This window comes from Fusarium solani (genome assembly GCF_023522795.1).
Source record: "Fusarium solani strain SB1 chromosome Unknown bctg00000008, whole genome shotgun sequence".
NCBI classification, from domain to species: Eukaryota; Fungi; Ascomycota; class Sordariomycetes; order Hypocreales; family Nectriaceae; genus Fusarium; species Fusarium solani.
The window spans coordinates 451909-469007 of record NW_027072148.1 but is presented as its reverse complement, the minus strand read 5'-3'; the positions used below and the strand labels follow the sequence as shown (position 1 = coordinate 469007).

Sequence of the window (17099 nt, the reverse complement as noted above, 5' to 3'; positions counted from 1 at the left end):
AAAGCAATTCCTATTCGGAAAGCAGCGCTTTTCCTACCTCCATGGCCCTCGTCGATGTTGACGTCGGTTTCGGTGGATTGATCTTGTCCCGTCTGCCCATCCCAGCTGCCGGCTCCTAGCCCTTGGGTCCCTCCATGAGCCGTAAACCGCCGCTGCGACTGCTGCCGCCATGGATCTCGCCTCCTCCATAGGCGACCACCCGAATAACCTCATTCCCAGCCTCGACTCCCCAGTTCCCGTCTCGGGCGCTGCTCCGGCTGCATCGGCCGTCTCTCAACCACCGATAGCCGCCTCCCAGCCCGCCTCCCACGCCAATTCTCCCGACCGCAAGCCCAAGAAGTCGTCTTTGACATGCACCACATGCCGCGCCCGCAAGGTCCGCTGCAACGGCGCGCGCGACATCTGCTCCAACTGCGAACGCCTCGGCTTCCCCTGCTCCTATGATGACGGCGACGCAGGCGTCTTGTCCGGCAGCTTGCCGCGCCGACGTGTCCGACAGGCCTGCCTCAGCTGTCACAGCCGCAAGGCCCGATGTTCCGGTCATATGCCATCATGCGACCGCTGTCGCTCCCAAGGCATCGAGTGCGTCTACCGCCCAAGCAAGCGTGCGCGCATCGCCATGAGGAGTGAGGACCGAAGCCCACAGAGTTTGGAAGGCGATCGGGACGATGGCCACAATGATAGTGACCCAGGATTGACCGACCCTGCCAGCACCGCAACCCCCCAAGGCTATTCCCACGATCTGTAAGTTTGCTTCGTAGATGATTGCCCTTGCTGCAGGCTAACAACCAATTGTAGTCCCTTCCCTGATGAATCCTTTGATGCTTTGATAGGTCGGACTTTTGACCAGTTCTTCCGTCACGTCCATCATATTCCCATGTACTCTTTCCTCCATCGAGCATCCCTCATGGAACGATACCACTCGGGCAAGGTGGAAAAGGCTCTTCTTCTAGCCTTGATCGGGATCACGTCGTACCTTACAGACATGGGACCTGGCATGCGGGAGTATGGCGAGAAATGCATGGACGATGCCGAAGCTCTCATCTTTGCCGACTACACGCGACCTTCCACTATCAAAGTCCAAGCGCTTGTGCTTATCATCAAGCACCGCATCCTCTCCAAGAAGTCTCCGAGTGCTTTCATGCTTCTCAGTATAGCATCTCGATACGCTGCCGCCCTCCGTCTAAACCACGAGTCGCCAACCCTCTGCTTCCTCGCTCAGGAGTCCCGCCGAAGACTCATGTGGGCACTCTACTGCGTCGATTCGGGCATCTCGGGAGGATACCGGGACTACTCGCTCTGGAGCGCTGACAAAATCCACGTAGGATTGCCCTGCAACGAGCGCAACTTTGAATTTGACCTACCCCAGCCCACCGAGAGACTAGTCCACGATCCCGACAAACCCCGTAACCCCCAGGCCGAGGACATTGGAAGTTTGGCACTTCACATTCGGATACAGCACATGCGGCGTCGAATCATGGAATTCTCTAGGCGAGTTATGTTGACCCGCAACATCAAGCCGGATGATCTCCAGGCTGGGATTTGGGGTCTTCAAAAGGATCTGGGTGATTTCGCCGCACACCTGCCGACATCTTTCCAGTTCTCCGAAAGCTCACTGAGACTTCGCGCCTATTCCCCTCGAATCTGTGTCTTTATCATGATTCACGTCTGGTGGCGCCAATGCCACTGTGATCTATACCGTCTGGCGCTTGGTGGTCTTCGAGAAGCCCTACCCCGAGCTGTGCTCGCCACCCTTGATGACGCCTTTATCGATCATTGCCAACGACAGTGCGTTGAACATGCCCTTGCCATGTCTAACATCTTTTCATCCATGCAAAAACTCAACGCAAAACCCGTGACAGACCTTGATATGGCTATCTGCGCGTATCAGTGTGCCCGCGTCTTGACCTACGCTTATCATACCAACGGCCCCAAGTTTGACATCACTTTGGACGCTGTGATGGAACGGGCCAAGGTTTGTCTGCAGACTATCAAAGAGTGCTGTGTGGGAAAGACAGCGGAAGGAATCAAGGTGGATTTGGAAAAGCTGATATCTCATGGAATCGCCATCCGTGTACCCTCGGCAACTCCAGATCCTCATGGTCGACTGCCAATGGACAGTGTGTATCCTCGGCAGGCCCTGCGCCAACACATGGTCCCTGATGACCACAACATGGGCGATGCGTCTCACTTTGCCCCGATTACCCCGGTTTCCATGTCAGCCATGACCGATTCGACGTTCCCACCATCCCTCGTTGCCGACCCATGGGTACCCGAGAGCCAGGTCTCGCCAGACCTACCCCAACCGACCATCGAGGTTCAAGTTCCTGCCAAGACTAGCGTCGCCGCCCCTGAAATCGTTCCCCGGCAAGAGTTTGGCATTTCGGAGCTCAACAACGCATACGACGGGGGTACGGATGGCCTAGGAGTTGATAACGGTCTGGAGTATGGTATGGGGATGGACCAGAACATATGGATGCCCAGTAATGACTGGCTCGGCATTGATTCTCTGAATGGAGGTGTCGGTGCATGATTGAAAAGGATCCGGCTAGTTGAGAAGGGATCTGGATCGCTTGCTGAAGCGAGACCCTTGATTCTTCAGAGCCACGGTTACTTTGTAACGAAGCGACAAGCCCTCCAGCTCGCCGCAACCCCCGAGACGCGTCACGACCGACCACCCGATGATCCGAACCGATAATCCGATTGCACGGCACGGATGATGGAGCAAGGACAGATGAATCTTGATTCGGATCCGGAAGTCGGCGCTCCGGAGCAGGACGTGTCGGGGACAAATCAAATCTGCCCGCCAGGCCGAACACTCAATCTGGAATGAGGGCCTGCCCTGTCTCGAGAATGCCTATTCAACACTCATCCTATCACGCGCCGAAATGATAAAATCATCATGCTCTAATCGGATAGGAGGCAATCCAGGCATCGTGTGGTGATTTACCATTGACCGACGAACCGATGCGGAAAGTCACCAAGTGACACAAAAACACAAACTCAACATGCAACTCTGATCCACGCCAAGATCGAAAGGGTCTGAGTATGCAAATGAGTACAGGAGAAGTGATTGGGAACAGTCACAGCCCGGATGTGACTAGTCTTGAAGAGGAGGTATCACGCCAGCCTTTCCTGTCTAGGCCCTTGCGGGAGCAGGAAATGGCGAATGACGAGGCTGTTTGGGAAACGATATCTTGGAAGCGATACCCAAATAACGCGAAACGAGGATGATATATCGTATTTCTATGTAGTGCGTATTCACCGCCGGTGTTTGAGGTGATGTGAAAGAGGAGGGTAGTGGAAAATGAAATCAAATCAAGATCAAAATCAACCTATTAGATGATCCTTCCTTATCTCAGTGCCATGATTGTAGTCCGTCTTCAATATGTTGTATCAAAGGAGTCATCATCGCATTCAGGGGGAAGGGTACCTCGTAGAATAGGGGCATACAGTGCCTGCCTAACCAATCATCGAAGCAACAGTATCAAGATATGGATATATATACTTGACCAAAAGGGCTTTATTCAGCCCATCGATGCGCTTAGTTCCAATTGCAGTGAATCCTTCACCTCGTGAATCCAACGCCTGGATTGGCATGAATCGAAGTCATCTCTTGCTATTCTTGTCCATTACAGGCGTAAGTACGGGGAGAACCTCCAAACCAGCAAGAACCACAGCTGCACGATACACAAAGCACTTTAGAGCCGAGTATGAGGCAATCGTTGGTTTGTTTCACTGATCAGATAGTCTTCCGGCTAACAATGCCCCACTGACATCTTCTACGACATCTACCACACCAAACATGTACGCTTCATATCGTCCAAAGATCCCATCCATCCCATCATATTATTACAATGCCTTGTTTCTTCCGTGACAGCAATGGTCTCCATGCAGACGTTCACGAACAGTAGATCGGGGGAATCCCTTCCCTTCAGTCATCATCCATAGAAACATCACCAAGCCAAAAACGCCCGTGAGGTGAGGGGGTAGCTCTCCTCTCAAGTCTCATCCTCATCCTCGTCTTCCTCGTCATCCTCTTCGTCTTCGTCGTGGGAGCCTACAGACAAATCAGGTCAGTAACGGGCAACGGCCCTATGCTACAAATCAAGCGCGTATTGGTCCCAAATACCATCGTCACTATCGCTGTCTGGATCCCCCTCGTCCGGAGTGTAGTGCACAACCACCTTGGGAATCATCTCGCCGACAAAGTGCTTCCAGTCAGGGCCGGTGTACTCCATGGCGTTCTTGTTGTCGGCCTGGAAGTTGACGGGGGACTTGGCAGGTCGTGAAAGCCATTGCTGTTGGGGGCAGCTAATTTTGATGTGATGCAGGTCAAGGCTCGGGACATCCTTGAGTCGTTCGAGGAACTTGGTCCAGAAGCTGACCTTCGGGGAGGACCTGTCGAGTCTTTCGGGAGGCGCCGAGTAAGTATCACTTTATGCATCTCCAACCGTTGAAGGGTCGGAGCGAACTTTGCAAGGGCTTCCAGCACTCGACTTGGCGACACGCTCATCATGCCCAAGTTGAGCTCTTCGAGCAAGGGGAAAGAAGGTGGCGGTGTTGGTGGGACGCCGGATGGCACGCTTGGTGCGGATGTTGCAGGGTTCACCGAAGCCCCGGATGTTGAAGGGTTTGAAGTCTGACCGAGCCATCCCAGAAGAGCTCCTGGTCCAGTGTCGCTGCCCTGGGTTTCATTGATGCGCAGGTGCTTGACATTCGTGACCTGGAGCAAGAACCGGCGCAGGCTTGCATCCGAAAAGGCGGCTGAAGGGTAGGCCAAGAAGCCGTCATCGCCGGTCAAGTAAACATCCAGATGAAGCTTCTCCAAATTGTTCAGAACCGGGAATACGGACGCTTCCATGTATGAAGGCAGGTTGAATGCAAGGTCGCGCAGGTGGTTTCTAGAACGAGACATGTATTCGATGCCCTTTGGCCGAGCCCCAGCCTGGCCAAGGGCAAAGAGAACAGAACTGAAGACAGTGCTACCGTACGCAACGGTGGTCTCAGGGCCCCATGTGGTCTGGTTAGGGCGAGTTCCGGTTTCGTTGAATGCTGTTGTCGAGCCATAGCTAGTCCACTGCCTATAGGGACCATCACGGGTTCGGCGAGTCGAGTTAAAGTCGCGAAAGACAACATCCTCAAGGTGCTTCAAGTTGCGAAATGCCTCGGCAAGCATCTCGCGGTGATAACCATTGCTAAGTAGTGTGAACTGTCCGATATAATGCTCTGCTAGACGCAGACTCTGGGGGTCGTTGCCACGGATGTGGGGGAGTTGAGGGAAACGGTCCAAACCGATGTGCACCTTCCGGAGATGGCGACTGAGACGGCTCTTGGAGATATCGATCAAGGCCTGGAGGCTTTCCTCCGAGATCATGAATTGCTTGCGGGTGAAGAACTCATTGGTAAAGGACGTGTAGAGAGCCTGCTCCATGGAGCGGCACAACAGGCGGACCTTGCCGAGCTCTGGGGTGGTGAGAAAGTGGGTGATGCGTAGAAGGACCTCCAGGGGAATCTTCTGGATAGGAGAGCCAGCAGTTGCAGGGTCCAGTGTAGTTGAGGCGCTTCCGTCCGTCATGACGGTGTCTGGGTCAGCCATGACGAGATGTGTCTTGGATGCTGCTGACGTCTAGGATGCGGCCAAGATAACGCTGGCGGGGGGATAGAGTAGAGGTTGAAGAAGAGGTGGGAAGGCCTTTTAATTGTAGGTCTGGGGCTGTCACAGTCTTCAACAAGCTGGACGCAGTCGATAGAGTGGTTGGCCAAAGGTGCTCGTGAATGCCCGTACCCAGCTCAACAGGCAGCAAGCGAGGCAATCGATCCACCCGCTCCTCATCGGTTAGCTACTATCCAGTAAGCGTAGGATGAGCGGTGTCTTACCGAATTGGGCAATCACCCTGTCTGCAGAATGCGTGGATAACAAAGCTGTATACTCCAGACGGAGTGATGTTTGTTGGTGAAAAGAGATGGGGGAGATGAAGGACAAAGGAACTGCGGCACAGGGCGTGATGTTGAGATGGAAGGTGCGCGGGAGGTGCACCTGCACCCAGGCGTGTTGTCCCGCTGAGCCAAGGGGACTCAGCCCAGTGAGACAGCCCCTCGCTAACCCCAGGGGGGCACTGGATTGGTGGAGCAGGGGCTATGACGACGTTTGCAGTTAAGGTCAGTCCAGAGGGAATCGATTGGGTGTTATCTTGCGACGGTGAGGAAAATGATATTAGATCTTAGTTGTCTACTTGTATGGCATATGTATATTTTTGCGCTGATGCACTGTTCGTGAATGCTCAATGTTCTCCGTGCAACTTGGGTAGGCAACTAACATCGATAGCCCCAACCACGGCCGAAGTTGAGCTTGGATATGAATTGCGAACAGGGTGTCTCTGTTGACCAATTTTCGGTGATCTCACCTCGCATGGTTATAATCAATATCGCCATTCATCCTTGACTCCAGGCTTCAGGACCCAGAGACATCTATCGCATTCGAGCCATGACTCAAAAAACAGGCAACAATTCCCACTTGAAGCGTTTAATTGAACCCACGTGATGTCGTGACATTCTCGTGTGGGGTATTAACCCTTGTGGCGCGTGCTGGTGCCTAGAGGCGCGTCATGCTCTGGTGGAAGCAGCTGAGCTGAGGTTCATTGGGAGAGGGTCGGTGACAGAATAAGTCGAGCACTTCAACTGAAGAGATGTTAGTTTTCTGGAGAAAAGCGCGTTTGAAAGTCCTCAAGAAAGCAATTGAGTCTTTGTAGATAAACACGATACGGTTAATCAAAATATGCATAAATTAATCCTTGAATTTTGAGCTTAACTTCGCTTCAAAAAGTCTCAGCATCCATGGATGTCTTCAGATTTTCTTCAGCCAAATGCGCCTCGCTCCCAAGTGGGGGGTTTCAGCCTGCATCGTACCTTCCCTCTGAGCTTGAGCTGGGGTACGAGCTGAGCTGCTTCACTTGAGCACAATTGACTTTAAAATGGGAAGGCACCTCCCGCCCTCATTCCCATCCACCTCTCAATTCTCCTCTGCATCTTCTCCTCTTACATCTTACTTTTCGCATCACCTCAACACCAATCGTTTCCCCCCGTCAGCCGCATCTCGCGCAATTAGCCAAGGATTTTCTCCCCTACTCGGCGATTGCTCGATTTGGTCTGTTATTGTTGACAGTTGGTATGACGCCGCAGCTCTCAGCCCCTAATTTCGCCCCCACAGCAAGACTAACACAGCCGTCATAAAGGCCTGCCCTCGTCTGGGCTCAGCTCAAGAACAGCTCGACCTGACCATCTCACTCTTTCGCATCACGTCACCCCTTTCCCCAAACCCTTTCTCTGCCATCTTTCGCAAAAATGCCCCCCAAGCGACGAGCCGCTGCGAAGCCTCCAGCTGACCCGCCTTTGGATGGCTACGCAATCGCGCTGAGCGGCAAGTTTGACGACATTGACCACAACCACTCCTCTCTGGAGACCGTCATCCGTAAGCATGGCGGAACTGTCACCAGAAGCGTCACCAAGGCCACAACCCATGTTGTTTGTACAGAGTACGACTTCAATGCCGGAACCACCAAGATCGCAGCTGCCAAGGCCAAGGATCTTCCTTGCGTCAACCCCTCTTGGATCGTCGATACCAACGACAAAGGCACCAAGCTAAATGCGGACGACTACACTTGGTCCGCTACCCCAAACACTAACGGCACCAAGGCTGCCCCCAAGGCTACCACCAACGGGACCAAGTCTCGAAAGAGAGCCTCCAAGACTGATGATGAGGAAGAGGAAGAAGAGGAGGAGGAGGAGCAGCCTCGAGCCAAGCGATCCAGAAGTGCCACTGCTGATTCCAAGACGACCAAGGCTGCCAAGGCTACTGCTGCTAAGGCTACTGCTGCTAAGGCTACTAAGGCTACCAAGGCAAAGACGACCAAGGCCTCCAAATCAAAGGCTGCCATCAAGGACGAGTCTGAGGAGGAGGAGGAGGAGGAGGATGTCAAGATGGACGAGAAGACCAAGGAAGACAAGGTTGTCGCCGAGGGTCAGTTCATCAAGAAGAAGGACGTCAAAATCCCTCTTGATGAGTTCTGCACTCTTCCCACGTACGAGGTTTACGTCGACCCTGACTCAGGCATGATCTACGACGCCTCCCTGAACCAGTCCAACTCGTCCAACAACAACAATAAGTTTTATCGCATTCAGGTCAGTTTTCCATCTCCGTCTGCCCAACTTCGTCTAACACTGTGACAGATCTTGAAGGATCCCAAGGGTTCAACCTTCAAGACTTGGACTCGATGGGGTCGTGTCGGTGAAGGTGGCCAGAAAGCCGTTTTGGGAAATGGCGCTCTCGCCGATGCTATCAAGCAGTTTGAGAAGAAGTTCAAGGACAAGTCAGGTCTCTCGTGGGAGAACAGAGGCGATAACCCCAAGCCTGGCAAATACGCTTTCATTGAGCGCAGCTATGACCCTGACTCTGACGACGACGAAGATGAGGAGGATGCCAAGGCAGTCAAGAAGGAGGGTGACGAAGATGAAACACCCGCCCCTGAGTGCACGCTGGAAAAGCCCGTCAAGGAGCTCATGGAGCTCATTTTCAACCAGCAATACTTCCAGGCGACCATGACATCGCTCAACTACGACGCCAAGAAACTTCCTTTGGGCAAGCTGAGCAAGGCAACCATTACTCGTGGTTTCCAGCAGCTCAAGGATCTCGCGGCTCTCCTGGATGATCCTACTCTCGCTGCCAGCAAGTGGGGAATGAGCATGCCACAGGCGACTGAGTATCTCTCCAACACCTTCTACACTGTGATCCCACACGCCTTTGGCCGTAACCGACCACCTGTCATCCGAGACAACTCGATGCTCAAGAAAGAAATAGAACTTCTGGAGAGCTTGTCTGACATGAAGGATGCCGCCGACATCATGAAGATTGATCGCAAGACGTTGGATACTGTCCATCCTCTTGACCGTCAATTCCAGGGTCTTGGCCTCGAGGAGATGACACCCTTGGACCGCAAGAGCAACGAGTTTGTCCACCTCGAAAACTACCTCAACGAATCTCGTGGCGCCACCCATCACATGAGCTACGAAGTCCAGGATATTTTCCGTATTGAGCGCCAGGGCGAGACTCAACGCTTTGACAACTCAGAGTATGCCACGATCAAGTCTGACCGTCGTCTCCTCTGGCACGGCTCGCGATGCACCAACTTTGGCGGTATCCTTAGTCAGGGTCTGCGAATTGCGCCTCCTGAAGCCCCTGTGTCTGGTTACATGTTTGGCAAGGGCATTTACCTGGCCGATATGTCGTCCAAGTCGGCCGGCTACTGCTGCTCGTACATCTCCAACGGTCATGCTCTTCTGCTGCTGTGTGAGGCTGAGCTGGGTGATCCCCTTCAGACGCTGACACAGGCCGACTATGACGCCGGTGACAATGCCAAGGCCAAGGGCATGCACAGCACATGGGGACAGGGTAACACTGGTCCAAGCAAGTGGGTGGATGCTGGTTTTGTTCATGAGAGTCTCAAGGGCATCAAGATGGTAAGTTTCCTCGAGTCTTTTCTACGCGCCTTGCCTCTAACGATGAATCACAGCCCGATACCAAGGTCAAGCCAGGCCCGACTAATGTTAAGAACGCCTCTCTGTACTACAACGAGTACATCTGCTACGACATCGCTCAAGTCAAGCTGCGCTATCTCCTTCGCGTCAAGATCTAGAAGACCTAGTCTACCTAGATGGCAAGTTTTGATCCTCGCCAAGTTCGAGGGATTTTGGGCGCTTCAATGGAGTTTCGGGCGTTTTCAATTTGGTATGAACAGGCTGTGGGTATTGATGGGTGAGTATTATCCCGTGTGGGATTCCCTAGTGACCTGGGTCTGTCTATATCTTGGAGTTTTCTTGTTTTCGCGTCGGCGTACCAGGTGTTGAGTTTGGTCAAGGCAAAAAGCGGTAATATACCGAAGAACAAGTTGTCGGTCTATGGATGACAGACGTTCTGGCGATTTACTTGATGACGGCAATGTGGCCCTTGTATGTAGAGTCGTTACGTATCCAGACCTGCAATAAAGATTTTACCCGTAATGAACGAGACACATGGTGACAATGAGTTGAAGACCATGATTGTTCGTATTCATCGCTAAAAACATCCATCTCGACACCAATGTATATATCCATGATGCACACCTTGGTATATCCTCCACATTCTCTCAAGAATTTGCCAAAAGGACAAGATCATCCATCACATCCAACGCATATGCTCCTATGCAAAAAAGTTGATAACCCAAGAGCCACCAGGAGGTTCGCCCAAGCCATGAACCAAACCACGCAGATGCCCTTGCGTCTCTAAGCCAAAGGCCATATCATATTCATACCCATCGACATCATGTTTCCTCCAACAAAATAGACGCCAAAGCGCCAAAGCAATAAACAAAAAAAAGCAGCAAAAACAAAAGCAGCTATGGGGGTATAATAAAAAAAGATTTCAACCAAGACCCATGAACTCGTTCTGTCGCAAGAAACTAGACGCCAACTCGTCGCCTCCGTGCTCGGCCGCTTCCATCCAATGAACGGCAACACACATCAGTCCCGGGTCGCTCCTCACGTCGTTCTCCTTGCCGTCGCCGCCTCCGCTCGAGAAGCCCGAGCCACGGGAGCCGCCTCCGTTGCCGAGCCCGTGACCACCACCGCCGGGTCCACTACCACTCAGGCGGCTACGGTCGTTGCGGCCGTACTTGTCCATGACGGTCTGCTTGAACACCTCGCGAGGCTTGGAGAGGGGGAGAGTTGTCCGCTCAACGTACTCAGGGTTGGACAGGTAGAACAGCGCCAGTTCACGCTGTGCTGTCGGGTCTCCTTCCTTGGCCGTGATGGCCCACATCTTGCCAGCATCGTCCAGCTTGTAGGTTGTAGAAGGTGGCGGGGGAGTGCCGGTTGAAGACTGAGGCACATCTGGGATCGTGTTATCGCTGGGCTTTCGCACATGAGTGTGCGCGGCGACAACTTCATCCGCCATCTCCACCATAGTTCGACAGACCTCTCCCTTAAGCTTGAGGGCTGCCAACGCCGTGTTCCAGAAGGCCTTGCCTCTCTCTTGCTTGTCTAGAACGGACGGCGGTACGAAAGATGCAATGAATTGCAGGTCACGGAAAAGGGACTTGGGTCGAATCGATGACTCTCGGAAGAGAGCCTGCAGCTCCTTGGTGATGATATCGGTGTTGATGTTTCCTCCTGACATGATGGATCGTGTCTCGGAGCTGGCCTGTCGTGGACCAAAGAAGGGGGTTTGAAGTTGAGACTGAAGTGCTTGAGATCGTCTCTCCTTGACATTGTCGATGGTTCCCTCCAGAGGCGTGGGACGGGCGTTGCCGTGCTCGGTCACAACACTCGAGCCAGCATCAGACCTATTCCACCTAGGCCTCTTTTGTCCATTGGACTGCAGCGCAGCAACAATGAGGTTCTCCAGCTCATGCAGGGCATTCAGTTTTGCGTAGGGGTTGGGATGGACGCAGAACATGTTGAGCAGTCGCTGATAAGCCTTCTTGAAAGGAAACTCGGACTTGTCCTCCTTTGCTGCTGACAGGCGCGGAGTCGAGTCGTTGGTGGCCTGTCCATCGTTGGTAACAATAGGGAGGCTCTCTGACGTCTCTGACGCTCGCTCCGAAGTCGACTCTCCGGCTCCCCGCAGGTTGCCAAAGCTCTTCTTCTTCTCAATAACTCTGGGTCGTCCAGAGCTTCGTTTCTCCTTGATTTCAGATCGGCGTCTCGCTGCCCGGCGGTCCAGAGCATCCTTACGATCGATGCACTGTTGGCCCAGGTTGTCAAACCACGCATCCGTCTCAGAGCCTCGGGAGAAAACTTGGTTGCCGAGGTCAGAGAGCAAGAGACTGACAAGGGATTGTCTCAGCTCGCCCAGGAAGCGGGTCTTTTCGTCGTCAACACGCTGCTGCTGGAACACCGTCTCATTGGAGGACGCCGACGTTCCTGGGCGTCCAGTAGAGTAGCTGGCGGTGGACGGCGCAGTGCCATGTTGCAGGGGGTGAGAAAAGGTTGTAGAAAGATTCGTCAAGCTCGTAGTGGGCGAGTATCTGGACGCACCAGAGCTTGGCGACATGACAGGCTGGAAAGGTGACCAGAACGTGCTAGCCGAGTCGATTGTATGAGCTGGCGATGCTCGGTCAAAGTACTCTTGTCCGTCGAGAATATCAGACAAGGCTGAGCTCGCCCGTGGCATGCTCTGCCGCACCGAATCAAGCGACTGTTGGCTGGGGTTGTGCATTGACAACGCTCTCAAGTCTCTTGCCAACGAGTTTGGTCGGCTTGTTGTCGAAGGAGTGAACTTGCGATCGTGTTCGCTAATGGCGCTTGCAGAATCATCTCCAGCCCATGACAGCTCACGCTCTCGAGCTCTTGCGCGGTCATAGCCTAGCTTGTCACGCTTGTACAGCTCGCTCGACCAGAGAACCGGGGCTTCTCGGATCGTCTCTCCCACGAGTCTCGAGATGCACTTATCCACCTCGTAGCAGAATCGATGGATTCTCTCCTCACCCATGCAGAAATTCTCAATGCCACGGCTCTGAAGCCAAGCGGCCGTTGCCTCAGCCGGGTCATCGCTGAGCTTGTTCGGCCCTCCCTGCTCTTCAGAAGCAGCAAGGAGATCCATGATTTGCGACTCGGTGCGATAGAGATATGACGAGCTTGGTCCTCGAGCCATATGAGCACGGGATCGCTGGAAAGAGTTCCAGCGCCTAGGCATGCCCATAGTCTTCAATGCCTGGCATATATCGCGACTATGGGCGTATTCTTTCGAGTTGCGCACATCCGTGACATACCACATCTTGTCACGCATGGCACGCACTCTCTTCATCATCCGGTCAATGATGCCTTCGTGGCGTTCCTGGCTCTGCTTGAGCCATACTAGCCAGGCATCGTATTCTTCAATAGCAGATGCTGACCGCCGAATCGAGTCTCTGGGTCCACGGGAAAAGATGTTGATGAGTACCGCGAATCCATTCTCTCGGAGGGAAGGTGATTCCAGTGCATTCAGTTGGTTGAGGGTCTTCCAGTACTGATGAGATGAGACGAAATCAGCCAGTGCCTTGGACTGTGCTGACGCTGCCTTCAGCATGGTGACAAGCACAGCTTCTGGTTGCTGGTCCTTGGGGTTTGGCTCAGGTACAGTTGAAGATTCCCGCTTGGAATCTATCTGGCCCATCTCTTTTCCAACTTGCTTTCTGTACGGGTTTCGACTGGCCATCGACCTCTCCGTAGTGATAATCTTGCTCTTTGACTTGTACCTCTTGAGTCCAGAGGCACGGTTGCTGAGCTGGGTCCGCCCATTCTCGGGTTCGAGGCTGCGAGGAATCTCATAATCTTCAACGAGCTTCAGAATCGAGTCGCGAAGTTGATGATAGTCCTTGTCAAGCTCTGGGCCGTCAGAAGCATCTTCCTCGTCCGTGTCGGTGCTTGACGAGTTCTCCTCATCGTCAAGCTCGTCGTCAGGATCAAAGGTCATGTTTGTCGACAGGCTCTTCCCATCAGCTGAGATGAAGAGAACAATCCATCGCTCCGCACAGGGGTGAACAGATCCACGGACGGTGTCGGCGCCTAGGTTCTGGGTCATCTCGTGCAGGGCCAGGCGCAGGCGGTAACCATCGTCCTCGTACTTGTTGAGGCGCCTCTGCATCTCCGAGTCCATTGCTGGAGGGGAATATCGCTGAGGAGTCACTGACGTCTGCTCGTCCATGTACCCATCTCGAGTGGTTGTGTCACTAAAGACGGACGAGGCGCTGGTGCTGATGATCGAAGCAGTGTCAAAGTTATTCCGTGGGTTTGACATGGAAATGGGCTGTGAGATGGCAGACATGCCAGAGATGGAGGCTGGACCCGATCTGAAGCTGCCAGAGGCTGCTGACTGGGGCCTCCTCTCTGGGAATATGGCATTTACCAAGGTCACCAAATCTGCCGGGCTGATGACCAAATAGGGGTGAACCTCCTTGGTTTCCCTTAGGGATGTGATGGACCTCGCCGGGAGTAGCTTGGCGGCCGGTATCTTGGACTGTGATCCCTGGAATCGGGCGAGGATACTCTCCACATGACCCTTGATCTTTGGGGGCACTTCAACAGGGACGCAGGTCGCCGAAGGCTTCCCGCTCCACATGCTCGAGACGTACTCATGAGCCTTCATGGCAACCTTTTTGAGAATCTTCTCGCGCGCATAGGGCGTGATGTGATACTCAGCCAGCATGCCATAGGACTCGGGGTGAATGATGACGCCCAAAAGGAAAACGAAAAAGAGACATCTCCAAACCAACCACCGGGAGGTGTTTTCGACGTACTTGTTGTCAAGCTTCTGGATGACAGCATTCCCAAGTTCCAAGAGTCCTTCAGGGATTCCAGTGGCATCTTCGTCATCGACCAACTCAAACAGCTGGTTCACTGCCCTCTCGTAAAACTCCTTGGCAGCGACCTCGTCCGAGTGGTTCCAGTCTGAGAGGTTGAATCGTGTGCCGTGCTGATCCTCGGCTCGATCCAAAAGGAAGGCTCCGTCCTCGAGAATCTTCATCAGATACCATTCCATGTTAGACTTGCCCGACCAATCGCGCATGGCGGTCCAGATGTTGAGGACCGAGATGAGGAAGTGCTCGCCAGTGGATTTGGGCTCCGAGATCAGGCGTGCCAAGGCAGTGGACCAGATCTCGGTACGCCGCTGGTCCTCGGAGCTATCAGGTCCGGCAGAGTTGGCGAAGCAGGTGTGGATGAGGATCGAGAGGGGGTCGTGTCGCTGAAAGGACAGTAATCGTTCAATATCCACGGCGGTGCTGCTTCTTCCGGACGCACTTGCGTGTGACCTTCCGGCAGATCGACCATGAAAGGGGAGAACGGATTCCACAGGCTCCAAACCTTTGTGATAAGTCAAGAACGAGTTCAACTCGGAACTTGACAGGGAACATATACGAGTGGCCAGGTAGTCCGGGTTCGTACGAAGCTGCGTGAGAAAGTCCATAAAGGTATCCCGGGCAGAGGCGGAAATGTCGTGCAGGAAGGGGGTGATGGTTTTGAGAGGACCAAGAGCAGCTGCCGAGTTAGTCGGAGTATCCAAACTTTCAGAAGAACCAATACCAGCCGAGGCGAGGCCCTCCATCTCGGGATCGAGAAGGGCGTAACGGCGGAGCTCGTCACAACTGTTGCGTACATCGTGAATGGCGTTGTAGAGGGCGGAAAAGTTCTCCTTGTCGTCCCGGCGGAAGCTGTCGACCAAGTTACGATGGGCTATCTCTCCACAACGGGTCAGACGGGCGCTGAGGGCCGTAGAAACCAAATTCCTCTGGAGTCGCAGACGGGTGTTGGCGCGCTTGCGCTCCTGGTACTTTGACAGTCGTACGAGATGGGCCAACTCCTCGAGGGTCGTGCTCTCGTTTTCGGGGGCCAGGTGCGGGTTTGTGTACTGGGAAACGTCCTGCAGAAGCTTGGGGAACGGTGAGGGGCCGTCTTCGTTCTTGGAGTCGGCGGGTTTCACGGTCGAATCGTCGGGAGCGTGTCGTGGGCTCGGCTGGCCAGGCATGTTGGGCTGTGCCACGATAGGCTTGCGGGAGGACATGGCTGGTGAGTGTTGCTGGGCATGGCCCCGATGGGCGTTGTCGTCGGAGCGTCGTAGTGGTAGGGTTTGCGTCGCGTTGTGAGCTGGGTTTGGGCTCGGGGAGCGGCGTCGACGAGTTCGGGGGGGTTGCACATGGATATCGATGTGCGGAGCGGGCGGCGCCGAATCTTGCGCGACCGACGATGACACGGCTGTGCGGCGGCGAACTAGATCAGCACAAAGAACTACCTTGGAGGCTCATATGAGCCAGAGGACGAGAGAACCCGTGGTGGGTTCACAGTGGCGACGTCGGAGCAGACGTACTGGGAGAGGAGTGAACGCGGACGGGCGAAGACAAAGATCGTTGCATAGAAACCATGCTGAGCCCATAAAGGAACTCTACGTCGCAGCCGCACAGCTCCTATGGCAGCTCTCAACGAGGGGCTGCTCACGGGTCTGCCGGGCGAGTAAGTCGAGGCTGAAGGGTATTGGACGAGGTCGAGGTGAGTCGAGTCTCGGTGGTCGTGCAAACAATCAGACAAGGTGTGCTAGTCCGGCCAGCAACTGATGGAGAAGGACAAGGCGAGGTACTGTAAGGAGTGACAAGGCGCGCGAGGATCGAGTATAGCGCGTTCCAAACTGCAGCTCTGGCGTGGGAGGAACTGGGATGGATCGTATTACGGGGATTGGAGTCGCACGTCGGAGTCGCCCAAGACAAAACACTGAGAGGGACAGAAAGCAGAGGAGGAGGAGAAGTCTATGGTAGAGAGAGCAGAGCAGAGCAGAGGGGAGGTAGGAGGAGGGGGAGAGGAGAGAGGAGAGAGGAGACAAGAAGGTGGGGGGAGAAGTAGCAGCAAAGCCCAACTTTAGGTGCGGTAGAAAGAGTGAGCAAGAGGGAGAGGCAACTGTAGGCCTCATAAGACAACAACAGGACAGCAACAAAAGGGGGCTCACGCTTCACAGCTGGCACCTGCTGGTTGCGCCGACTGCATAGAGGCAAAAAGAGTCGAATCGAGGTCGAGGGGGGGTGGTGGTCTCTTTCTCTTGGGCTGGGATAAGGATGGGATTCAATATGATGGGGTAGAGGTAGGCGGCGGGAGAGAACAGTCAAGGTGGAGCATTCAGGTTCCCACGGAGCGGTACGTACCACGGGCGAAGCGGGCGGGCGATGCGCGCTAAGCCCCTCTCGGAGACGGAGACGCGGCAATGCGGGTGCGAGATTGAGCTACGATTGGGCCGCCGGGCCCCTGCTGCTGGCTGCGGGCCCGGTACCTGAGCCCTGTGCCATTCGCACGTGTCAGCCAGCGCCTGGGTCAGGTCGGGCCGGGTCTACGACCTTGCTTGGGGCCTGAGAAAGCCCGGGGCAAGATGGACATGGACGAAAATTAGGTGAGTTGTGCGTTGGCAGGCGCTAGAATGGAGGGGGAAGAGAGAGGGAGAGAGTCGGTCGCTTAATTCTCGAGGCTGAGTTGGCCTTTCTGGGAACTCCCTTGTCTGTTGGTTTGAACAAAGTTGCTTCTTTGAGCGCATGCGCCGAGACAGAACCCAT

The 17099-nt window shown here is 54.3% G+C and overlaps 4 protein-coding genes across 4 annotated transcripts; 2 read left to right on the top strand and 2 right to left on the bottom strand.

The window, feature by feature from the left end:
• Positions 1 to 169: 169 nt before the first annotated feature.
• Positions 170 to 2533, top strand: MRS44_012175 (uncharacterized protein; the record flags this gene model as incomplete). The annotated part of the gene is made up of 2 exons (XM_046269561.2): positions 170 to 744; positions 799 to 2533. The coding sequence occupies 2 exons, from the start codon at positions 170 to 172 to the stop codon at positions 2531 to 2533; spliced, it is 2310 nt and encodes a 769-aa protein (XP_046133371.2).
• A 1468-nt stretch (positions 2534 to 4001) lies between these two features.
• On the bottom strand, positions 4002 to 5599 carry MRS44_012174 (uncharacterized protein; the record flags this gene model as incomplete). The annotated part of the gene is made up of 3 exons (XM_065618709.1): positions 4002 to 4060; positions 4133 to 4401; positions 4455 to 5599. The coding sequence occupies 3 exons, from the start codon at positions 5597 to 5599 to the stop codon at positions 4002 to 4004; spliced, it is 1473 nt and encodes a 490-aa protein (XP_065474781.1).
• Positions 5600 to 7344: 1745 nt separating this feature from the next.
• MRS44_012173 (uncharacterized protein) lies at positions 7345 to 9692 on the top strand (the record flags this gene model as incomplete). Its single annotated transcript, XM_065618708.1, has 3 exons — positions 7345 to 8181; positions 8230 to 9516; positions 9570 to 9692. The coding sequence occupies 3 exons, from the start codon at positions 7345 to 7347 to the stop codon at positions 9690 to 9692; spliced, it is 2247 nt and encodes a 748-aa protein (XP_065474780.1).
• Positions 9693 to 10456: 764 nt separating this feature from the next.
• On the bottom strand, positions 10457 to 15929 carry MRS44_012172 (uncharacterized protein; the record flags this gene model as incomplete). The annotated part of the gene is made up of 2 exons (XM_065618707.1): positions 10457 to 15777; positions 15875 to 15929. The coding sequence occupies 2 exons, from the start codon at positions 15927 to 15929 to the stop codon at positions 10457 to 10459; spliced, it is 5376 nt and encodes a 1791-aa protein (XP_065474779.1).
• Positions 15930 to 17099: the final 1170 nt, after the last annotated feature.